This window comes from Rhinatrema bivittatum, chromosome 3 (genome assembly GCF_901001135.1).
Source record: "Rhinatrema bivittatum chromosome 3, aRhiBiv1.1, whole genome shotgun sequence".
NCBI classification, from domain to species: Eukaryota; Metazoa; Chordata; class Amphibia; order Gymnophiona; family Rhinatrematidae; genus Rhinatrema; species Rhinatrema bivittatum.
This window is the reverse complement of record NC_042617.1, coordinates 487,114,476-487,138,083: the sequence shown is the minus strand read 5'-3', so window position 1 is coordinate 487,138,083 and position 23,608 is coordinate 487,114,476. Positions and strand designations below refer to the sequence as shown.

Genomic DNA, 23,608 nt, shown 5'->3' with positions numbered 1-23,608 from the left:
TAGAGACCGCATTATCCAAAGAGAAAGTTACATGTTGATTTTAATGTTTTGAATTTGTTGTAATTAAAAATTAGTTCTCAAATGGAGAAGGTTGGTAACCGCTAACTCAGTTGGCTGCGTAGAAGTGCTCTTTGAAAATAATTCATCCTTTTTTGGTAGCAGACAGATCTGTGAAACAAACACTTAAAACGTTGCTTTAAAGTGTCAGTGTACACAGTTTGAGATTACTACTCTTATCTAGTTAAGCATACATTTAAAAACTAGGATAGTTAGAGTTGCTATAAGCCCATTGTGTATTGCTTAAAGTATACAGAAAATGATACGACCAGGAAAAATATATTAAAAATGATGGTGAAAAAAATGTCCTTGAGTCTTAGGTAGTGGTGCCTTTTTAAAGAATCACCGAAATGTACCTGCGTTTTTAAGATTACCTAGGCACCTTGGAGTCTGTATATCTTGTTAGTTCTTTAAACTGTATCATTGCACTATCTGTGTAACACATTTATGGGGGTGTAATGCAGTGACTCTGACTGACGGGCCGATACAGTAAAATCGCGGAAGAGCGGGCGAGCGCCCGCTCTCCCAGCGCGCGCACAGGCCACTCTCCTGTGCACGCAATACAGTATTTTAATTTATTTAAATTAGGCCCGGCGGTAAAAAGAGGCGGCTGTCAGCGGGTTTGACAGCCGACGCTTAATTTTGTCAGTGTCTGTTCTCGAGCCCACTGACAGCCACGGGTTCAGAAACCGGACGCCGGCAAAATTGAGTGTCCAGTTTTTGACCCGCCAGCTGCGGGCCCATTTTCAAATTTTTATTTTTTTTAATTTTTTTAAACTTTCAGGACCTCCTGCTTAATATCGCCATGATATTAAGTTGGAGGGTGCACAGAAAAGCAGTTTTTACTGCTTTTTCTGTGCACTTTCCCGGTGCCCGGAGAAATTAGCACCTACCTTTGGGTAGGCGCTAATTTCTGAAAGTAAAATGTGCGGCTTGGCTGCACATTTTGCTTTCTGAATCGCACAAGAATACCTAATAGGGCCATCAACATGCATTTGCATGTTGTGGGCGCTATTAGGTTCGGGGGGGGGGGGTTGGATGTGCGTTTTGGACGCGCTATTATCCCTTACTGAATAAGGGGTAAAGCTAGCGCGTCCAAAACGCGCGTCCAAATGCCGGCCCGATGGGAAGAATCACTTGATTGTCCTAGTTAATATAGTAGCCAAAGGAAAAGATACATCACTAACTCTCATTTGGGTTATGGGGATTTCATATGATTTATGACTGATTTTGAGCAATCTTTTTATCTGCATTACAAAAAAATGTACAAAAATGGTTACGGTAGATGATTGAAAGGTCCAGGTTTCCTCTAGGATTATATAAAAGGACTAGTTTGCTGACGCCCGATTTGTTTGTTCAGAACGTCACCATTTGTGATATCTTTGCACTGGCATGTCTTTTTGTTTGGCAACCAGCTTTGTGACTATCTTCGTGGACTTTGCGAGGTTCTCTGTAGTACCCAGACCTATCCTTGGGGGACCCCCAGCCAGTCGGGTTTTTGGGATATCCACAAGAAATATACATGAAATAAATTAGCATGCACTGCCTCTATAGCATGCAAATTTTATGTAATGCATATTCCTTGTGGCTATCTTGAAAACCCGAATGGCTGTGTGTCCCCTAGCCCAGGTTTTGGAACCTCTGCTATAGTTAATATGTTAACATTAGTAAATGTTGGCAGAAAAAGACCCATGTGTTCCATCCAGTCTGCCCAGTAAGCTGCTTTTTTTTTCTTCTCTGTGCAGGCTAGCCCAATCTATACGGGTTACCTTTTTCTTCATTACCATTAGAAATCCATGCCCTTTTGAATTCCATTACAGTCCTTGTCCTCACTACCTCTCCTGGGAGGGCATTCCATGCATCCACTACTCTTTCCATGAAGAGATACTTCCTGACATTGCTCATTATCAGAGCGCTCTGATAATGAACAACATTTGGTCCTGAATCTACCCCCTCAGAGCTTCATATTATGACCCCCTTGTTCTACAGTTTTCTTTGTCGATAAAGGTTTGAATCCTAGGTATTAATACCTTTCAGGTATTTAAGTCTGTATTATGACTTTTTGAGTGAAGTTTTCCTGGATACTATAAATCTGAAAATTAGCTATTTTAAATACGGTCTTCTGTGTAGCTTATAGTTATTGGAGTCTACCTTTTGTAATCCTTCATATCCTTGTCGCATGTTTCGGAATTTATATTGAGTAAATGAAAAATAGCATGGGCACAAAATTATTTGCCCATCACAGCCCAAGGTAGTGGTTGTCTCCTTGGCCAAAAGTTTTATCGTTATTGTCAACAATAGTTTGAACTTGTATGTAGTTTTTGTTTTATAGGTTCCTAGGGAAACTGCATTCTCCAACATAAACTAGGCTTTCCAGCAGTGTACAATGTGACTCTCTAAAGTGTTGGTAAGAATACTGCAGTTAGAGGATGATTACAAGTAGCGTAACATTGTAAGAAAGTCATTCAATGGATGCACTGCCTGATTTTGTATAGTTGCAGAAAATAACTCAACAGATGCTTTATTGTGCAGGCAGTTTTTATAGGAGAAATAGGGGCATTCTATTTCTAAATCTTAAAATTAAGCTTTCTAAAAATAACATTTTAGAAACTACACTATCACTTTCAAAAATTTTCCTTACAAGGGTTTGTTTGTTTGTTTGTTTATTTATTTATTTACCCATTGACCCTCTTGACCTAATAAAAAATGAGGAACTGTGCTACTTTTGAATAAAAATGCTCCAATTTAAGATGTTTATGGGCATAAACGTTCATCTGATCTTATATTGTTTTGGAAAATGTAGCTAGTGATAGGATGTGAGTAGGTCCTAAACTTTTTGAGTGAAAGCTGGGTTCCACTCCATCTTTCTTCTGTGAAACAGTATCTCAGTAGTAAAGATTCGCATTACAAGGGCTTTTTTCCCTTTTAAATAGATACAATTTTCTGTATAACTTCCTTACGTACAATTTTGTAACTCATAAACCGATTAGTAAAACATCAGTATAGAGAGTAGCAGATTACACACAGTTCAGGTTAGGAGGGAATATGAGCAACACATTTTTGTGTATACATAATCTAGTTTGAGAAAATGTCATGGATTCTTTTTGTTAGGTACTGTTTTTTATTAGAAAAAATCGGATTCCGCTTTGTTCTGCAAAAGCTTAGAACCTACTCCAGTTTCCCTATGTGAACAATCACTAAGGCATTTGCTTACTGATTGTATTTTCTAAAAGACAAAATGACATGATCAAGGAACATATCATGCTACCGTGTTTCCCCGAAAATAAGACATCCCCCAAAAATAAGACCTAGTAGAGATTTTGCCGAATTCTTAAATATAAGACCTCCCCCGAAAGTAAGTCATCCCTTGTAAACAGGGGCAGATTGACCTATCGGGGGATCGGGCTTCCCCTGGTGGGCCAGTCAATCCTGTGACGTCATTTTTTTTTTTTTTTAATAAAGTTTCCAAAGTATTAGGGGCAGACGCGAGCAGTGGTATCCCGAGGGGAGCCAATGCCCCCGGGCGCAAGGAGGCTCATGCGGCCGCTGAGCCTCCTTGCCCGAAGAAAAAGATCGCGTTCAAACGCGCTGATGCTCTTTCTCCTTCCTGCCTGTGTGGCCCCGGAAGTAAACATTGCTGGAGCCACGTGGGCAGGAAGGAGAAAACATCAGCACGTGCAGAGGAGCCGCCGCGGGCTGCTGCGAATCCCAAGTCGCAGCGGCCCAAGAAGAGGAAGAGGCCCAGCAGCAGGGAAGAGGAAGAGGCCCGAGAAGTTTAGGGCTGCTGCAGAGCCCATCCTGCGGCGACCCGCGAAGAGGAGGCCCAGAGGTGAGAGAGAGGCTGAGGGTCTGTAGAGGCTGTGTGCGTGCGTGTATGAGATGAGTTGAGAGATTGTGTGTGGGAGTGAGGATCTGAATGTTTGCAGAGGCAGCATGTGAGAGCCTCTGTGTGTGTGAGAGACAGTGTGTGACGGTGAGAGCCTATGCTTGAGTAAGACAGCATGTGGGAGTGAGAGCCTGTGTGTGTGTGTCAGACAGCATGTGACAGTGAGAGCCTGTGTGTGTGTGAGTCAGACAGCATGTGACAGTGAGAGCCTGTGTGTGTGTGAGTCAGACAGCATGTGACAGTGAGAGCCTGTGTGTGTGTCAGACAGCATGTGACAGTGAGAGCCTGTGTGTGTGTGTCAGACAGCATGTGACAGCGAGAGCCTGTGTGTGTGTGTGTCAGACAGCATGTGACAGCGAGAGCCTGTGTGTGAGAGTCAGACAGTGAGAGCCTGTGTGTGTGTGAGAGTCAGACAGCATGTGACAGTGAGAGCCTGTGTTTGTGTGTGTGTGAGAGAGAAATATGCATGTGAGAATGAGAACCTGACTGTGTTTGAGGGAAGAAGATGGAGAGAAAAGAAATAAGGAAGAAAAAAGTACAATATAAAAGGAATTGGCAAAAAAATAAGAAAGGGAAGGTGGAAAAAAAAAAGCCTGTGACCAACCGATTAGAAAACTAACATCAGCCAGCAAAGGTAAAAAAATAAATAAATTACTTTTTAGTGATTGGCACATGTAATCTTTGGGAATGTGCAAGAATAGCACTTTCTCTATGCAGATCTCACAATGTACGAGATCAGCATGGAGAAAGTGGAAGCCCATGGGGCCTGCACAGAGGAGGCAGCAGAATGGGCTTCAGTGTCAGTAGCAGCAATCGGCGCCTCACCAATAGCCATGTAGCAGCAGTGACAGTGGCAGCAAGATTACTGACATCTGGGGATGGTGGCAGTACCAGTCGGGGGACCCCTTCCAAGCAGTGTGCAGAGGTTCAAAAGCAGCAGAGTCAGCCCAAGCTGACTACCATGAATGCTGCACACTTTTACCTCTCTCTGACAGCACACTGGTGAGGCATGGCTGACGCAGGGGCAGCCAGCAGCTCTACAGTATTAGACATCCCCTGAAAATAAGGCCTAGTGCATCTTTGGTAGCAAAAATTAATATAAGACACTGTCTTATTTTCGGGGAAACAGGGTAGCATAAAACTTACTATAAAATACCCATGTATTTGTTCCACGTCAAGAGAGATCCTGGATAACAAATTTCATGAGAAAGTTGTCTGCCTTTCTTGAAAATTGCATTCTCTGTCATTTCAAATGATGTGATATGGAATATAATACTTAAGTTCCTGTATTTTGAGAATGCCAAGACCCCATTTTGCACAATCTTACTTTTTTTTTCTCTTCTCTCTCACATCCATATGTCAAATAATGGCAACACAATAAGGTGAACTTGTATAATCACAAGCAGGAACCTCTTCAAAAAATATCATTCAGTATGGAGGAAGAGGGAAAAACAAATCAATTTAAAATACTTGTACTAGCATTAATATGAATACAGCATCAGACAAATAATGGTGCTTGATATTGCAGTAGCCCGTCTTGTTGCCTCGCAGTGGACTGCAGACAGTGTCAGACAACACACCTCAGGTTCATTCATTTTTGCTGGTTCAATAAACTACCTTCATATACACATCATTTAATATTGTATGAAAGACAAACATCATGTGAAATGAGAAAAGGCACCTATCTCGGTAGTCTGAACTTGTGCAAAAGAAAAAAATAACTGCACTCTGCTCAATTGCGCTCAGAAATGCCACTAGCACTGTGTTAATATAACAAAGCCCAACCCGACATAGGTCCATGTTTCGGCGAAAATAATCGCCTGCCTCAGGGGTTCAGTTTATCTAGAAAGATATAAAACATGAAAATGCGTCAAACATAAAACACTAAGAAAGTTCCTCTGTACACAGCAAGAAGCCCTAAACACGCACGTACCTCCATAGCTTTTTAAATTTGCATATTTATTTATTTATTTTATTTATTTATGTATTTAAAGTTTTTGTATACCGACATTCGTTAAGAAAACATCACATCGGTTTCCATGTAACAAAAAATGGCCAACGGGGCTTTACAGAGAACTGATAAGAGAACTGGGGAGGGGGGGGGGGAACAATGGAAATGTTGTACAGATAGAGAAACGCAATAAAATGGTTATATAAACGCAATAAAATAATTATATAGAAGAATATTATTTACAATAAAAATGTTAGCTTGAGAACTGAAATTCCAATAAAGATTTAAGAGTCTTACTAACCAGGTAGGACATAACATTCAAACTGCGCTAATTGAGTATCAAAATAAATGCCTTTTACTTATTTCATGTGACGTTTCTTTCATACAATATTACTATGTATATGAAGGTGGTTTATTGAACCAGCAAATGAATAAACCTGAGGGATGCCAGTGGCCAGTGGTAGGTGTCCACCTTCATGGAGCGGAAGGATGTAGGGCTGTCATCTCCCAATTAAATAAAAAACAAAAACAAAAAACAAAACAGGGATGGGATCCATCAGGTCTAGAGGACACATATAAAGAGCAGGTAGTAAAATACTGCACGGAGCGGCAGTAGCCACAGAGGCATTCACGGAGCGGGATGCCAGTGGCCAGTGGTAGGTGTCCATATAAAGAGCAGGTAGTAAAATACTGCACAGAGCGGCAGTAGCCACAGAGGCATTCACGGAGCGGGATGCCAGTGGCCAGTGGTAGGTGTCCACCTTCACGGAGCGGAAGGATGGAGGGCTGTCATCTCCCAATTAAATAAATAATAAAAAAACCCAGGGATGGGATCCATCAGTTCTAGAGGACGCATATAAAGAGCAGGTAGTAAAACACTGCATGGAGCGGCAGTAGCCACAGAGGCATTAACGGAGCGGGATGCCAGTGGCCGGTGGTAGGTGTCCACCTTCACAGAGTAGAAGGATGAAGGGCATCCATCTCCCAATTAAAAAAAGAAAAGAAAAAAAGAAAAAAAAACAGGGATGGGTTCATGGGCTTATAGGTATTACCAATTATTAGGCTTTTCAATATTTGATGATAGTTAATGTGACTTTCAAGGCATTCTTCACTTTCGGTGCATGTCCGGCATGACTCCTTGCTTCAATGACAGGGGAAAAGAAAAACTGATACTTCACACATTTCCAGCATTGCCCTCTGCTTCATGGCAGAGAGCTATGCTGCCGCTTACCCAACTAATCAAACTTAATATTTCACTTGGAAGCAGCTCCAGCACTGCTCTCTACATTAATGGTGGGGGTGAAAAGGGAATTAGAACATAAGGTTACTAAGAGCCAAGAGAAACAGTTAAGTATGAGAACAAATGTGTGAAGCTTGCTGGGCAGACTGGATGGACCGGTTGGTCTTCTTCTGCCGTCATTTCTATGTTTCTATATGTTTCTATGTGTGGTTATCTGATACCATCTGTGGCCCATTGCGAAGCAAGAGATGAGTTATTGCAATATTAAGCACCATTATTTGTCTGATGCTGTGTTCATATTAATGCTCTCTTCCTCTCTATTGTAAGTAACACAAGGTGCCTAGGTATATGTTGATATCATAAAGTTTATTTTTGTCATGAGCTACTGGCTTTTATTAATTTTCAGAGATTTTTGCTATGATTTTTCAACTATAAAACGTGTCTCCTTTGGTCTTGGTGGATGCCTGAAATGCCCTTCCGGAGGAGGTGGTGAAGTCAAAAACAGTGAAAGTAATACAAAGGGGCATGGGATAAACACTGTGGATCCCTAAAGGCTAGAGGATGTAAATAAAGAAATGAGTGCATGGGGGGTAACTTGCTGGTGTGGCAGTTCCCTGTACGTACCAGGATCAGTCCAGATGGTGGGTTATGTCCCCCGTCCAGCAGATGGAGTCTGACAAGAACTTCTGAGGGCGCTGCCATATAAGTCAGCATGCCAAGCGTCCCTCTTCAGTATCTTTCTGACACCAGCATATAGGAGCAGGGGAACAGTGGTTCCCCAGCACACTTATTTTAGTGTAGTTTCTTTAGTCTGTTCATTTCTTGGTTTTTTGGCCTTTGTCTTAGTGAGGAATCCAGTTACAAAAGAAAAAAGAGGTCTAGGAGACAGTGTTCTCGCTCTCTTGTGAGGGAGTGATCCTGCTCTCCACAACCTTGCCAGCAGAGCTTGCTGCCTGCTTGTTTATCTTCTCCCTTCCGTTTTCTGTAGCGGGGTAAGTGAGCTGTTTGGTTTTCCTTTACAGGGCTCTTTGTTCTTTCTTCATCGCGCCTGGCCGCGGGGGGTGCAAGTTGGAAGGCTCCATCCTCTTCCCCCCCTCTTCGCACACGATCCGACCTGCGACGCTCATTCCCCGGGGCCGCTGCCAGCCGGGAGGTAGCATTCCCCGGCGGGGCTTTTTTTGGCGTTTGGGTCGGTGGGGTGATAGCGGCGGCCTCTCCGTTCGGAGAACCTCGGCGCGGCAGGACTTGGATTTCCCGCGCTCTCCCTCCCCCTCCTTCCCCCCCTCTCGGCGGCATGCCGAGAGCAGCGGCTTGTACCGCATGTGAGCGGCCAGGGTCCCGGCTATCCCGGGACGGCATTTGTACTGCCTGCCTCCCTGGCGGGGAGGGCAGCTCTGGGGGGGATGCGCGCTCAGGACCGGGTTGAGGGACAGCGACAGGCCCCGATCCCGCGGAGCGCGGGAACGGCGGCTATTTTGCTGCAGCATGATTTGGATGCAGGATCTTCGGAGGATGAGCCGGAGCCACCCTTTCCTGGTTTTCCGCCGTCCTTGGTCCCTGTGCAGCCCCTGGGGGAGGAACCCTGACCAGGGGAAGATGCATCTCGAGCCCCTTCAGGACCGCCCCATTTTCTTCAGATTTCATTTTATTGATGCATAATGCGTACTTGGCCAGGATGTCCAACCCTCCGGATCTCTCCCTTGGACACCCCCCCCCCCCCAGCTGGCTAGATTGGATCCTTTTACCTGGGGAAACCCTCGGGGGCCAGGGGGGGAGCAGCGCCCGTTTCACAGGGCCGGCTTGGTGCGCACCCCCCCACCCCCGGGGGCATGGGGGACCAGAAGCCGGACTCGCCCACGGACGATCCTCTTCTAGTGGCTCAGTTGGAGGGGGATGACCCCAGGGTCCTACGCATTTTCCAACAGGAGGAGCTGGAGCACCTGATACCCCATATCCTGCAGGAAATAGATCTCGACCCTCCTCCGGACCCCCAGGAACCAGCACCCCTGGCGAAGAAGGGGGACCCCTTGCTGGCTGGGCTTTGGCTGCCGGCCAAGGCTTTTCCCACCCACCCAACTTTCCTACAGTTGTCTCGGGAATGGGATGCGCCGGAGGGAAACCTTAATGTCACTAGAGCCATGGAGAAGCTTTATCTGCTTCCTGAGGACTTCTTGGAGGTGCTGCGGGTTCCGACAGTCGATTTGGCCATTTCGGCGGTCACCAAATGCACTACCATACCAGTTACAGGAGGTACGGCGCTACGGGATCTTCAGGACAGGAAATTGGAGGTGTACCTCAAGTGGGTGTTCGAGGTCTCGGCACTTGGCATTCGGGCCGCCATCTGCAGTTCACTAGCACAACGCGCGGGCCTCCGCTGGGTGCAACAGCGCCTTACCTCTCAGGACCTGCCCCCAGAGGAGACTCGTCAGGCAGACCGCTTGGAGGCCGTCATTGCATACGGGGCAGACGCCCTGTATGATCTCCTGAGGGTTCTATTCAGGTCAATGGTGGCGGCTGTGTCAGCTCAGCGTCTGCTCTGGCTCCGCAACTGGTCGGCGGACTCCTCCTCCAAGACTCGGCTGGGATCCCTTCCCTTCAAAGGCAAATTCTTGTTCGGGGACGATCTAGATCAGATCATTAAATTGCTCGGGGAAAACGCGATTCACAGGCTACCGGAGGACCGCCCTCGTTCCACTAGATCGTTCAACTCCTCCAGAAATCATTTTCGCAATCAACGCTGCTTTCGGACCACGAGGCAACAGACATCACGGCAGTCCTGGAATCGACCATTTCAGGGCCACAGGCCTCCCAAGGAAGGAATGTCCCAGGGGACTTCCTCCAAGTCTCCCCAATGATGCCAGGCCGACCCACCCTCCGACTCCCAGGATCGGGGGCCGGATCTCCCTTTTTTCCGAGTAGTGGGTGCGGATTACGTCGGATCAGTGGGTCCTAGATGTTCTAAAGCACGGCTACGCGTTGGATTTTGCTCGTGTCCCAAGAGACAGATTTCTCTTCTCCCCCTGCGGTTCCCCACAGAAGCAGGACATCGTTCACCAGACCATAGACCGTCTCCTCGCGCTGTGGGCGATTGTTCCGGTACCTTCCTCGGAAGTGGGCCGAGGCCACTATTCCATCTACTTCGTGGTGCCCAAGAAGGACGGCACTTTTCGGCCAATTCTGGACCTCAAATCGATCAACCAGGCGCTCAAGGTCCCACGCTGCCGGATGGAGACCCTGCGCTCGGTCATAGCGGCCGTTCACCGAGGGGAGTTCATGGCCTCTCTGGACCTCACAGAGGCATACCTTCATATCCCCTATCTTCAAGGCCCACCAACGCTTTCTCCGGTTCAAGATCCTGGGACAGCACTTTCAGTTTCAGGCCCTCCCCTTTGGCCTGGCGACCGCCCCACGAGTCTTCACAAAGGTCTTGGTAGTCGTGGCGGCTGCCCTTAGAAGGGAGGGAATCTTGGTCCATCCCTATCTAGGCGACTGGCTCATCCGAGCGAAATCCTTGACACAAGGCTACCAAACGGTCGACAGAGTGGTGCGGCTGCTCCAGTCACTTGGCTGGGTTGTCAACTATACCAAGAGCAGGCTCACGCCATCCCAATCGTTGGATTTCTTGGGAGCGCGTTTTGACACGGAGGAAGGCACGGTTTTTCTACGGCCGGACCGAGCCCAGGCGTTGCGGGACCAAATCGTGGACTTCTCTGGCCTACCCTTGCCAACAGCCTGGGATTATCTCCAAGTCCTGGGTTCCATGGCATCAACTATCGATCTGGTACCATGGGCGTTCGCACACATGCGACCTCTCCAGAGAGCATTGCTATCCCGCTGGAAACCGGTGTCACGGGACTACTAGGCCATCCTTCCGCTGCCGTGCTCGGCGGTGTCCAGCTTCCATTGGTGGTTGGACCCCACCCATTTGGCCCAGGGGATGCCGTTGGATGTTCCGGACTGGATAGTAGTCACCACCAATGCCAGTCTCTCCAGATGGGGTGCAGTATGCCAGACGAGGTCCCTAAAGGGGCAGTGGACGAAATTTCAAGCGCAGTGGCCAGTCAACCGCCTGGAGACCAGAGCAGTTCGTCTAGTGCTGAAAGCCTTCCTCCCCCCTGGTTCGCCATTGGATGGTCTGGATACTGGTTCGCCATTGGACGGTCCGGATACTCTTGGACAATGCGACCACGGTGGCGTATATAAATCACCAGGGGGGTACGAGGAGTTGGCACGTCTCACTGGAGACGGACAAGCTCATGCAGTGGTTGGAACTCCATCTAACTCGCCTGGTGGCGTCCCACATCGCGGGAGTGGACAACATTCAAGCGGACTTCTTAAGCCGGCAACATCTAGATCCGGGAGAGTGGGAGCTCTCCCAAGAGGTGATGCGCCTCCTGATTCAACGTTGGGGGACTCCTCACTTAGATCTCATGGCAACAGCGCTCAACGCAAAGGCACCTCGATTCTTCAGCCGCAGAAGGGAAAGGGGCGCGGAGGGCGTAGATGCCCTAGTGCTGCCATGGCCTCGCCAGATTCTACTTTGTCTTTCCCCCGTGGCCACTGGTGGGAAAGGTCCTGCGAAGAATCTAACATCATCAGGGCACAGTCATTCTAGTGGTGCCGGAGTGGCCCAGAAGACTGTGGTTCGCGGATCTTCTCAATCTAGCGGTGGATGGACCCATATGCCTCGGCCACCTGCCTCACTTGCTTCGACAGGGTCCAATATTTTTCGACCAGGCAAATCGCTTCTGTCTTGCGACTTGGCTTTTGAGAGGCGCAAACTGAGGCGGCATGGTTATCAGGAGGCGGTGATTTCGACCCTCCGGGCGTGTAAGACTTCTACTTCGGTAGCCTATGTGAGGGTCTGGAAGGTTTTCGAATCCTGGTGTTCGTCTCATGACATGCTGCCTGGACATGCTTCTGTTTCTCAGATTATCTTTCCTACAGGCGGGCCTGGAGAAGGGCCTAGCCTACAACTCTCTCAGGTTACAGGTGGTGGCGCTGGGAGTTCTGCTTCGTCCGGAGGAGAAGATTTCGTTTTCATCCCATCCAGACATTGTTCGCTTCCTCAGGGGAGTAAAGCACTTGAAGCCTCCACTCCCTGCACCTTGTCCACCTTGGCGGCTCAATTTGGTTCTTCGGATCCTGGGGGGACCTCCCTTCGAGCCATTGCACGCAGCCTCCCTCAAGGATTTAACTCTCAAGACAGTGTTTCTGGTAGCCATTTGTTCAGCCCGGCGTGTCTCCGAGCTTCAGGCTCTCTCCTGCAGGGAACCTTATCTACGGTTCACGGATTCGGGAGTCACCTTGCGCACGGTTCCTTCATTCCTACCCAAGGTGGTCTCCCCTTTCCATCTGAATCAGACTGTAGAGCTCCCTTCCTTTGCAGCGAGCGACCCTTCGGAGTTACGCAAACTAGACGTCAAGCGTTGTCTGATGAAATTCTTGGAGGTCACCAATGACTTTCGGCTCTCAGACCATCTGTTCGTTCTCTGGTCGGGGCCCAAGAAGGGGTCTAAGGCCTCCAAGACGACGATTGCCCGCTGGTTGAAGGTGACAATCGAAGCGGCGTACATCGACACAGGACAGACTCCGCCGGTGGGAGTCAAGGCCCACTCTCTTCGCTTGCAAGCGACCTCTTGGGCGGAGAGTCACTCCGTTTCCTCTCAGGAGATATGCAGAGCGACCACCTGGAAGTCGCTGCATACTTTCGCACGTCACTATCGTCTGGACGTACAGTCTCCGACTTTCGGATCTTTTGGTTAAAATGTCATTCGAGCAGGGCTTTCTCAGGCCTACCCTCAGTAGGGAAGCTTTGGTACATCCCACCATCTGGACTGATTCTGGTACGTACAGGGAAAAGAAAATTATTCCTCACCTGCTAATTTTCGTTCCTGTAGTACCAAGGATCAGTCCAGACGCCCTCCCTCTATTGGGTGCGGATTTACACAGGGGAGTTGCTCCTGCTCGAGGTACTGTCATTTTTCCTTTTCTGCTTTTGCAGTATCTAGTTCTCTTGGCAGGTTGCCTTTGGTTTTATTCTAGTCATGTTTCTTAACACATGTTTGTAGTTTGATTCCTCATGTTTTCCTTCTTTAATGGCTTTGATAGTCTAGTTACTGAAGAGGGACGCTTGGCATGCTGACTTATATGGCAGCGCCCTCAGAAGTTCTTGTCTGACTCCATCTGCTGGACAGGGGACATAACCCACTGTCTGGACTGATCCTTGGTACTACAGGAACGAAAATTAGCAGGTGAGGAATAATTTTCTTTTACTACACTTAACCAATATGCCTTCATACTGTTCAGTAGCAGGTGGGAAAAGAGGAAAAAGGGAATTGACAGCAAACAACAAGGACATGGAATTTTGTGGTCAGGGAAAACAAATGAGGATAGGAGTAACTTGCTGATGCGGCTGTTACTACCCTTAAACAATAAGCCTGAAACTCTTGAATAAACTCCCTCATTGCTCTCTGCTTTAGTGGCAGGAGGTAACAGGGAATTTAAATCAGCAACCAGCAAGGGCCCCAACTTTTATTTTATGGGAAACTGATAAGTATGTAGGTGACTTGTACTTATAAGGAGTGGCAGAAACTACCATAAGCTTGCTGAGCAGACTGGATGGACAGTTCTTTTCTGCCATCATTTTTGTTTCTATATATGAACTACAGAATCCTTGCTGACCTTTCTTTTGCTTCTTTATTCTCTTTTAGCTTAGTTCTCATACATTCTTACTCAGTTCTGTATCTTCTACTTGCCTGTCAGGTTCCTTTTTGTACACTGTATTTGTAGTCTTCAATCCTGTCTCTCTCCTTCCATCCTTTTTTTCTTTTTCTTATTTTATTACCGTTCACACATTGCTGTGCTTCCTAATTCTCCCTTGTATTGCTTAGCATTGACATTTTGCCTCTGTTTCTAAGTAGGATCAGTCTGTTTCCTCCTTGTCAAAGTTCAGACTCTATAAACTACAGTGGGAGGAGCAGACATCTGGTGTTATGGTTTGATATACCGTGAACTTCAACAGGGCCTTGAAGATCACAACAGATGTAGTGAATAAGCTATGTCTAGATGGTGATGTAGTTAAGAGAAGTTTTTTGTGTTTTTCTACTTTATGCTGTGCGAGTACAATGTAGATGGAGTGATTTTGTGCCTGTCTGACCTTTCAATTTCCATAGATAAAAGTGGGAACACCATTACTCTGACTGGATTTACTGTTGGCTGCAAGTGCGTGGTTAGGTTACCAGAGAAGGATGAATGGTCTGTGGCTGAGATTTTAAATATATCGGAGGAAGGCACTAGGGTAAGTGTATTTCAGACCCATTAAGGGATATATGCAAACATGAAATGATGTCCATTTGTGTCTGCATACTCAGACTGCTTGTTTTTAATTTGAAAATGATAATGAAGGATTCGACTTTTTAAAACAAATTCTGTGATTTTTTTTTATTTTTTTTTTTTTTATTCTTCTTCACATTAGTCTTTGTATAATGGTATTGCCTAACTTTCTTTTAGAGAGGGGTACAAGTCCAGGGTGTCTGTTTCCTGTGCTGCCTATTTTGGCATTAAGATCAGTGTTCCCTCTTAAATTTTTGTGAGCTGATGCACACAATTATCCTTTCATGTGTGCAGTTTCCTGTGTGCACTTGTTGCCTGACCTGTGTGTGCATACAGGGAACATTAAAACTTTTGGCTGTTGCTATTTGCTCTCATTTAGATATTCAAGGTGTTGTATAGCAAAACTGTTAGTGTGTTTTTGTTTTGTTTTTAAATTATGTTTATTGAATTTTTCAATATATATACAGAACAAAAGTTCTCAGAATAATGACATGTTTAGGATTAAGACTAAAGGAAAAATATAAACACAGAAATGAAATTTTCCTCACATTTATGTGTAATATTATAGGAAATTAACGAGACCAAAATATAATTTAAAGCAAACTTATTAAGAAAAATACATACAAATGTATATTATCCAAAATTGCCTCAGAATTAACCCATGCCTTATTTTAATTTACTGCCAGCCCGCCCTTGGAGCTTAATAGGAGTGGGAGTCAAGATATACCCTTAGTTGTTCAGGTTCTCTAAAAATATACCTAGAATTCTGATATATCACAATACAGTGACATGGAAAGCGAAGCATATACTTAGCTTCTCTCGCAACAACTTCTTCTCTCATAAAAATATATTTTTTCCTCTTAATCTGAGTGATTTTAGTTATATCAGGAAATATTCTTAATTGGTATCCATAAAATTTGAGTGATTACGAAGAAAAGTTCTTAGTATCAAGTCTCTCTCTGACGCTAGAGCAAACTGTACAAACAGCGTAGCTCTTTCTTCTACTACCATTTCATGAGATTTTTCCAATATTGAAGTTAGATTTATCGTTGTTTCCTCCTTGTAAACTTGCTCCTGATTCTTTCCTCTCTCACCTTGGGGTAAATAATACATCTTTACAATAGCTGGCATTGCTTGCTCTGAGATCTTGAGTATATTTAGAAGATAACTCTTCAAACATGATGTGCTAGCAATCTAATCCTGGGGAAATTGAGAATTCTTAAATTATTTCTCCTTAAATGATTTTCAAGGTTTTCCATTTTAGACATCTGGAAACGTTCAGATTTAATCAAATTTCCTTGAACTTTTTCCATCTCTACTTCCTTCTGTTCAGTTTCCGTCATAGATGATTCAATTTTCACAACTCTATTCTCCAAAGTCTGATTTTTTTTGTAATACTTTCTTTCACCAATAAAGTTAAAGATGTTATCGATTTTTCTATAGATGATATTGCTCTCCATATTTCTTCTAGGGTAAAATTTGACTATTTTAATTTTGAAGTTTCACAAACTACCGTATTTTTCGGACTATAAGGCGCACATAAAAACTTACGATTTTCTCAGAAATCGGAAGTGCGCCTTATAATCCGGTGCGCCTTATATATGAATTTTTCTGCTGCCACTCCTTTTATATTGTCTTTTTTTCTGTTTCTTTTCTCTCCATCTTCTTCCCTCAAACACACAGGTTCTCATTCTCACATACATTTCTCTCTCTCACACACACACAGGCTCTCACTCCCACATGCTGTCTTGCTCAAGCACAGGCTCTCACTCACCTCTAGGCCTCCTCTTCGCGGGTCGCCGCAGAATGGGCTCTGCAGTGGCCCTGCTACCGGGCCTCTTCTTCTTCTCGGGCTGCTGCGACTTGAGATTCGCAGCGGTCCGTAAACGCAAGTGCTGCTCCACGTCTGCACGCGCTGATGCTTCCCCTCCTTCCTGCCCTCGCGGCTCCGGCAACGTTTACTTCCGGGGACGCACAGACAGGAAGGAGGAGGAGCATCAGCGCTTTTAAACGCGATTTTTTTCTTGGCAGCCGCCCACCCCTCGCTACGCCACTGCTGCGCCTTATAATCCGGTGCGGCTTATATATGAACCAGGACACATTAGCAGGCGCTTTTTGATAATGCGCCTTATAATCCGGTGCGCCTTATAGTCCGAAAAATACGGTGCTTGTATTTCTCTTTTCCCGTCGATAACAGGGCTGAATTAGCCATGCTGTCATGGGAACTGTCAATCAGGCCCGGGAGGTGGAGCTTTTAAGTGATGTCAGAGCTTTGCTCTGAGGCTGCACTGCGCGTGAGTTCCCGCACTGGAATCAAGTCTCCTCAGTCTTTTTTCCGCGCACGGGATCGCACACGGAGCTTCAGACCTCCTCAGCATCACTTCTCCCTGAGGGGAAAAAAACTTCAAAACTTCAAAAAAGTCAAAATTGGAATATGAGAACACTGTAAAGAGGGAAGGGGGACGACCTCGGGGTTCAAGCCGTGCCCCTGCGGCAAAGTCATGTCCATCACGGATGGGCATGACCGCTACTATCGGTGTCTGGGCCCAGACCACCCGATGCAGGCACATCCTCTATGCCGGCGCACGGTGCACCCTTCTCATCGACGCAGGCGCATGGCACACCTCCTTCTGCGACGAGGGAGCCGAAGACCAGTCAGGCCCGACCACGGACAACGCACGAGAAGCGACTATCCACACACCCGCGGCGCACATCGCAATCACGGGAGAGGCCACACAGACCGTCCCCGGTACGTCTCATCGCGGCGCCTTCGACATCGGGGCTGAAAGTTGCCTACAGGTCGATGGATACAGCAACCAAATCACACAGGGCGTCCACCAGTGAACAGGGCTTCTCAGGTTCCTCTTCACCATCCAAGGGCGATGGTCCCCCACCGATAACACCCATATCCTCAGGATCCTCTTCGCCATCCCTACAGGTATTCTCGGACCTCTCCTCGGTGTCACACAGATCCACCAGAGGAACACTGCAGGAACCCCTATCAAAGAAACCAAGATTAGCTACGGAATCTCGAGTGCCCCGTCACCATGCACCGCCGCCGGACTCAGACATCCTCGCAGCGGCTTTACCACCACGGCGGTCCTCAGCCTCACCTCGCCCTCCGATGCCTCCTCAAACAAAGGAGGCCTTTGAGTCTGTCCTTGGCCCTCGCGGGGTTTTATGAAGTCATGCAAGCTTCCTTTAATATGCCAACTTCTTCCCTGAACAGTGGTGAACGATCTCCACTGCCCTTGACTCACAAGTCGCCTGCATGGTCCAGATCATCATCTCAAAGGGCCAAATCGCCGACGCCGCCTAGGTTACCACCCTCGCTGGACCACATCACACAGCCAGTTTCTCCGGTGGACCCAACTACATCGCCTGATTTCCTCCATAGGATACCCGTCAGACCCAGAAGGGCCAGCGGAACCCTACTCCCCTCCGGAGGACTTAACGTATCCCAAGTTTTTGGATAAGGTGGGAAAAGCGCTCATCATACAACTCCAGAAGATGCCAGATCCGAGAGCCGACACTTTAGGCCTCTTAAAAAATCTTTGACCTACCAGCGGAGCCCATCGCCCTTCCAGCACATGACATACTAAATACAGTTCTGGACAAATCTTGGGAGACACCCTTCACACTATCTGCGATGTCTAGAAAAGTGGACCTCAAATACAAAATGCAACAGTCCCCTTACTATGCTTCACCGCAATTACCTCATGCATCCATTGTGATAGAATTGGCGATGGCTAAAGCCAAAAAATCCAAACTCCATTCCGCAGCCCCCCAGGGAAGAGACCTGCGCTCCTTAGATGAGTTTGCAAGTAGGGCCTTCCAATCTTCCATGCTAGCGACCAGGATCAACCATCATCAATTTTATATTGTACAATACATCTATGAGTTGATCTAGCGGGTGCCAGCCTACAGAACCCGCTTCCAATACCTCTGACCTCACCAGAGATCTAGAGCAGGGGTCGGGAACCCATGGCTCGCGAGCCAGATATGGCTCTTTTGAGGGCTGCATCTGGCTCGCAGACAAGTGTCGCCACACTTTCCAGTCCCCGGCTGACCCAGCTGCTCCCCGGTCCTCCTCCGCCCAGGCTTAAAATGCTGTCAGCCTGGGCGGAACGCGGCAGGACAGCTGGAGTCAGCGGCACCGGCGTGCTCTCTTCTTCCCGCCCCCCGCAGCCCGGAAGAGGAAGTGGTGAGCATCGGGTGCGTGCGCGGGAAGAATAGACCACGCTAGTGTGGTCTCTTCTTCCCGCCACCCCCCCCCTGCGCGGCCCAGAAGAGGAAGTGGAGAGCATCGGGTGGTGCGCGACGAAAAGAAGACTGCAGGGCGGCTCGGAGGAAAATGAAGAGCTTCAACCGCGGCCGATGGGACTCCGCCTCGGGAGGGCTGAAAATGAAGGAGGTTAGCGTTGGGAGGAGGCTGCTGGTGCCGCGAGTTCCCGGGGTGGGGGGGGAGAGAGAGTGAATGAGCGAGGAAGCATGTGTGTTTGAGATCCTGTGTGTGTGAATGAGAGATTGTATGTATGTGAATGATTGAGAGCCTGTATATGTGAAAGAGAGTATGTCTGTGATTGAGAGCCTGCCTGTGAGAGAGAGAGCATGAATGTAAGTTTACCATTGGGAACCTGTATGTGTAAGTTTGTGATTGAAAACCTGTTTGTGTGAAAGAGTATGTGTGTTTGATTGAGATCCTTTGTGTGTGAGAGAAATCATGTGTATGTATGATTAAGAACCTGTGTGTATAAGTAAGAGAGAGATCATGTGTGTCTGTGTGTGATTGAGAGCTGGTTTAGGTGATGGAGCATGTGAGTATGTGATTGAGAGCCTGTATTTAAATGAGAGAGAGAGACCATGTGTGTCTGTGTGTGATTGAGAGCTGATTTAGGTGAGGGAGCATGTGAGTATGTGATTGAGAACCTGTGTGTAAATGAGAGAAAGAGAGGACATGTTTGTAAGCATGTGAATGAGAGTCTGTGTGTGAGAGAAAAAGACAGCATGTATTTATGTGATTGAAAGCCTGTGTGTGTGTGTAAGCGTGAAAAGATAGACAGCATGTGTGTAAATGTGTAATTAAGAGCCTATATAAGTGAGAGAGAAAAAACGTGTATATGTGAGTACTGAGAGCATGTGTGTATAGGTGTGTCATTGAGAGCCAGTGTGAGAGAGAGCGCTGGTATGTGACTGAGAGAGGAGAAAGTTCCAAGCAAACCACCCCGCCTCCTGCTAATTCAGAACAATCTCAGGACACCTGGATATCAAACGTTCCCAGGTATGCAGAGCAAAAAAAATTTTATATCCTTATTATTTTTCATTACTGGGTCTTTGTGTCTGCTATTTTGAAATATTTTGTTGGTATCTGGAAATGTTTTATGAGTTTTTAATTATTGGATATTCCACTCATCAGCTGTTTCGAAATATGTTCTTTTTGTTAGTACAGTTTTACTGCTTATGATTTTATATTTCTTGAATTGTTTTATAAGGATGGGTGATGTTTCTTTTTTCCTTTGTTACACTGCATACAGAGACTCTGGCTTGTTGCAGTTTCTAATTCAGTTTTTTCTGCATGCTTCTTGTTATGCGTTTTGGTCTCTTTATTCTATGTTAGGTGAGGGACAGCACGTGATTCAGGTGAGGTTTTCTGCTGGCGTGTAGTTTCTGTATAGGACTCTATAGCAGCCTGACTTGGTCCGTTTTCCTAATAGGAGATGTATTGGTGTCTTAAGGCCTGGTGTAATATTTTCAGAGACTTATTGTACTTTAAAAGTGTGATCTTACATAAAATGCGCACATTTACTTGTATTTAGTTTTAAACATATTGTATGGCTCTCATGGAATTACATTTTAAAATATGTGGCGTTTATGGCTCTCTCAGCCAAAAAGGTTCCTGACCCCTGATCTAGAGGAAGCCACCCGTCATCTGTTGAGAACAGTTTATGAAGGATTTGAAGCCTCGTCGCGTACCTCGGCAGCAGTGATTGCAGCACGTCGCCTAGCCTGGCTTAGAGCGAGCTCCATCAGGGTCGACGTCCACGACAAGTTAGCTAACTTACCATGTAAAGGAGACAACTCGTTTGGCACCAGGTTCCAGGAGACCGGAGCCCAACTTAAGGAACAGTCGATGGCGGTTCAGTCACTTACCACACCGCAACCATATCCTTCGGCATGCAGATACTACGCCCCTCCCAGGAGACAGCCTTTCCAGAGACTAGCATATCGCCCCTGTGCAGCATACCGTCCGGTTCCATATCAAAACCAAACGCAACAGAATCAGTCCTCCCAAAATAGAAGAGGTCGTCCTAGGCCACAGCGGCCCCAACCTCAACAGCCAGCCACCTCCAACAAGCCGGCACAGTCTTTTTAACAACAACCATGCCACCATCAACAAAGGTATTCGCAGGAGGCATCCAGGCGCACATTCAACACTGGCAAGCCATCACCACGGATCAGTGGGTACTGGACTCTGGACTCTGCCTCGGCTACCGGATTCCTTTTCCATCCCTACCTCCGCTCCCACACTTAACGTCCAGAGGAACCAAATCCAACCTCTCTTTCAGGCCGATACAGTAAGGTGCGGTAGAAAGAGGTGCATTTAGTGCCGGGCGCACCTGCGTTTTCCGCATGCACAGTTCGGATCACATACCGCTCGATACTGTATTTAAATGGCATGCAAATGCAAGCCGCGTCCAACGTGCGTCCATGAAGCGCAATCCATTTTACTGTATAGGCGCTATACAGTCTCTGGGTGCCTACCTCCAGCGATGCAGTTTTCCTCTCCAGCAGAGCTGCTGTTAACAGCTCAGATTCCAAATTTCCGAGCGGTGGTTCTGGAGTAGCTGGCGCGCCAGGGCTCAAAGATGTTTCATCGGCAAGGGGGCTCAGCGTCTGCTCTCCGCTGCATTCTCTAGCAACGGTTGCATTAGTCCGGCAAAAACCTCCTCGATCCGGGGCTGCCTTGTAGTTTGAATCGGCATTGAAGTAAGTTCTTTAATTTTTGCCTTGCGTTTCGAATGTGGCATGATGTACCACACAAACTGTTAGTGTGTTATGCAGATGCTTTGATCGTTTCCTATTTGTCTTTCTTGATTCTTAACTTACTATCACCACAAAATCTTGAAAATTCTCTGGCTACAGGATTGTTTGTAGCAAGACAAAAATTATGCATCTAAATGTTCATTGTAGTAAAGTTTTTATGGAAAAACATTTATTTGACTGGAAAATGATGGTATCAGATATCAATAGTTTACATTAATAGCACCCTTGAAATTGAGCTTCTATCCAAATCTGAGTTCTGTTAGTAATCCTGCCTTAAAATAAGAGGATAGCTATAAACGTTAGTTAAGTGAATGTCTCTTTTCTCTTCAGGGACATAAAAGGGGGTTTATTCTGCAAAAGTTTAATAATCATAGATCATTTATCTTATAAGGACCTTGGAAAAACCAAAGGCAGAATATGCTCATTTATATAATTAATTTGCAGACCAAGAACCATCTTTGAATCTAATTTGTCCCACCAGCTTAATATACAGGAGGAGGGCACTGTAGATTGTTTTTAATAAAACTGTGATCTTTTCAGTATTACATTGAATGGGATCATTCAGTGTTAAACAAAATACCCAGTTATATCTTTAGACTTAAGGTTTCTTCCTGTTATGTATCAAAGATTGGCCTGTTGTACATGCTACTTCTTTCCAACTGTTGAATAAAGTAGTAGCTGTTTAGGGTCATATGATACTCTCCTTTTTTTTTTTTTTTTTAGGTATTTTTAATTGATTTTTAAAGTGTACATTATAACATATATAATAAGAACACCAACAATAATTCCTAACTGTTTTCCCCTTCTTCCCCCTGCCCCATCCCACCCTCCCATCCATCCCTTTAAGAGTCCAAGACTGTGTGATCTCCAGTACAGCAGTTGTTCAAGTCCCTTTTGGTGCATTTTGCTTGGTTGTGACATCAGTGGAGTCCGAATCTGAGTTCCAAGGGTCCCGAGTGATGCCAGTGAGAGGAGCCAGGTGTTTTGTAAAAGCAGACCAGATTAGCGACGTGTTTATAGACTTCTTTGGTATGGTATTATTCGGGATGGCATGCTTCATGGAACAAAGGTGTAACATTTGCCGGAACCAGTGCTCGTAACTGGGGCTTCCAGCACATAACCAGGATGATTTTTTTCCCTATTAGACCAGCTTTTGTAAGAAACAATCATTCTGGTGGTGTTAAATGTAAGTGGTCCGTGGAGTCTAGTCCAAAGAACCATAATGTTGGGTCTAAGGGTAGTACCTTTTTTTAAAATGTTTGCGCAGGCACTACGAATCAGACCCCAAAAATGGGATATTACTCCACAGTCCCAGAAACAATGGTAGAAGTTACCTTCCTCGCTTGAGCATTTTGGACATTGTTTAGATTACTTAATCCGCATTTGTTTCGCCTGTAGAGGGGTAATGTAACTTTGCCAAAGAAATCTATAACTGGTTTCACGTAACAGAAAATTTTCTGATACTAACGGCAAGTCCTTAAAACATTTCTGAAATTCAGTAATCGTAAGTGAGAAAAGGGGCCATTCTGCCCATCTATTGTAGAGGTGACCTATGATATTTGCATCCTCCAAACTTATAAGCTCTTTGTAATAGTGAGATGTGGTAGGTCTTTTATTTGTCCGCGTCTGTACTATATCCCTGAGCTTCTGGATTTCTACAGTTTCCACTTGTTTAGGTTGTAAAGCCCATATAAAATGGTGGACTTGGAGGTATGCGTAATGATCCGTATTCGGTAGGGCGAAGTGTTGAGCGTTTGAAAAGAAAGTACAGCTCCCATCGCCCTATCGTACAGATCAGATATAAAGGTCAGGCCTTGTGTGTCCCACCAGTGGAAGACCCCCTTCCTCTTTCCAGGTAGGAAAAGGTCATGACCAGTAATGGTGAGAAGTGGAGTTAGCCGGTTCGGGACTTTCCCAAGTTTACATACATTAGCCAGGCTTTCCGACATGTGCTTCTCTACTACCCACAGCTTCCTCGCTTCTAACGGAAAGCTTAGAGGACTTCGAGCCTACATCCGCTCTAGAGATAGAAAACCTATTAAAGAAACTCAAGCCAGCTTCACACCCATTTGATGCAATTCCAGCTAATCTTTTT

At 46.2% G+C, this 23,608-nt stretch overlaps 1 protein-coding gene across 1 annotated transcript in view; it reads left to right on the top strand.

Annotated features, from left to right (window-relative positions):
- The window catches only part of TDRD6 (tudor domain containing 6), a 408,994-nt gene that overhangs the window by 28,050 nt on the left and 357,336 nt on the right, over positions 1 to 23,608 (top strand). Inside the window, 1 exon segment of the mRNA XM_029596059.1 lies at positions 14,310 to 14,434. Coding sequence (XP_029451919.1) covers positions 14,310 to 14,434 — 125 coding nt within the window.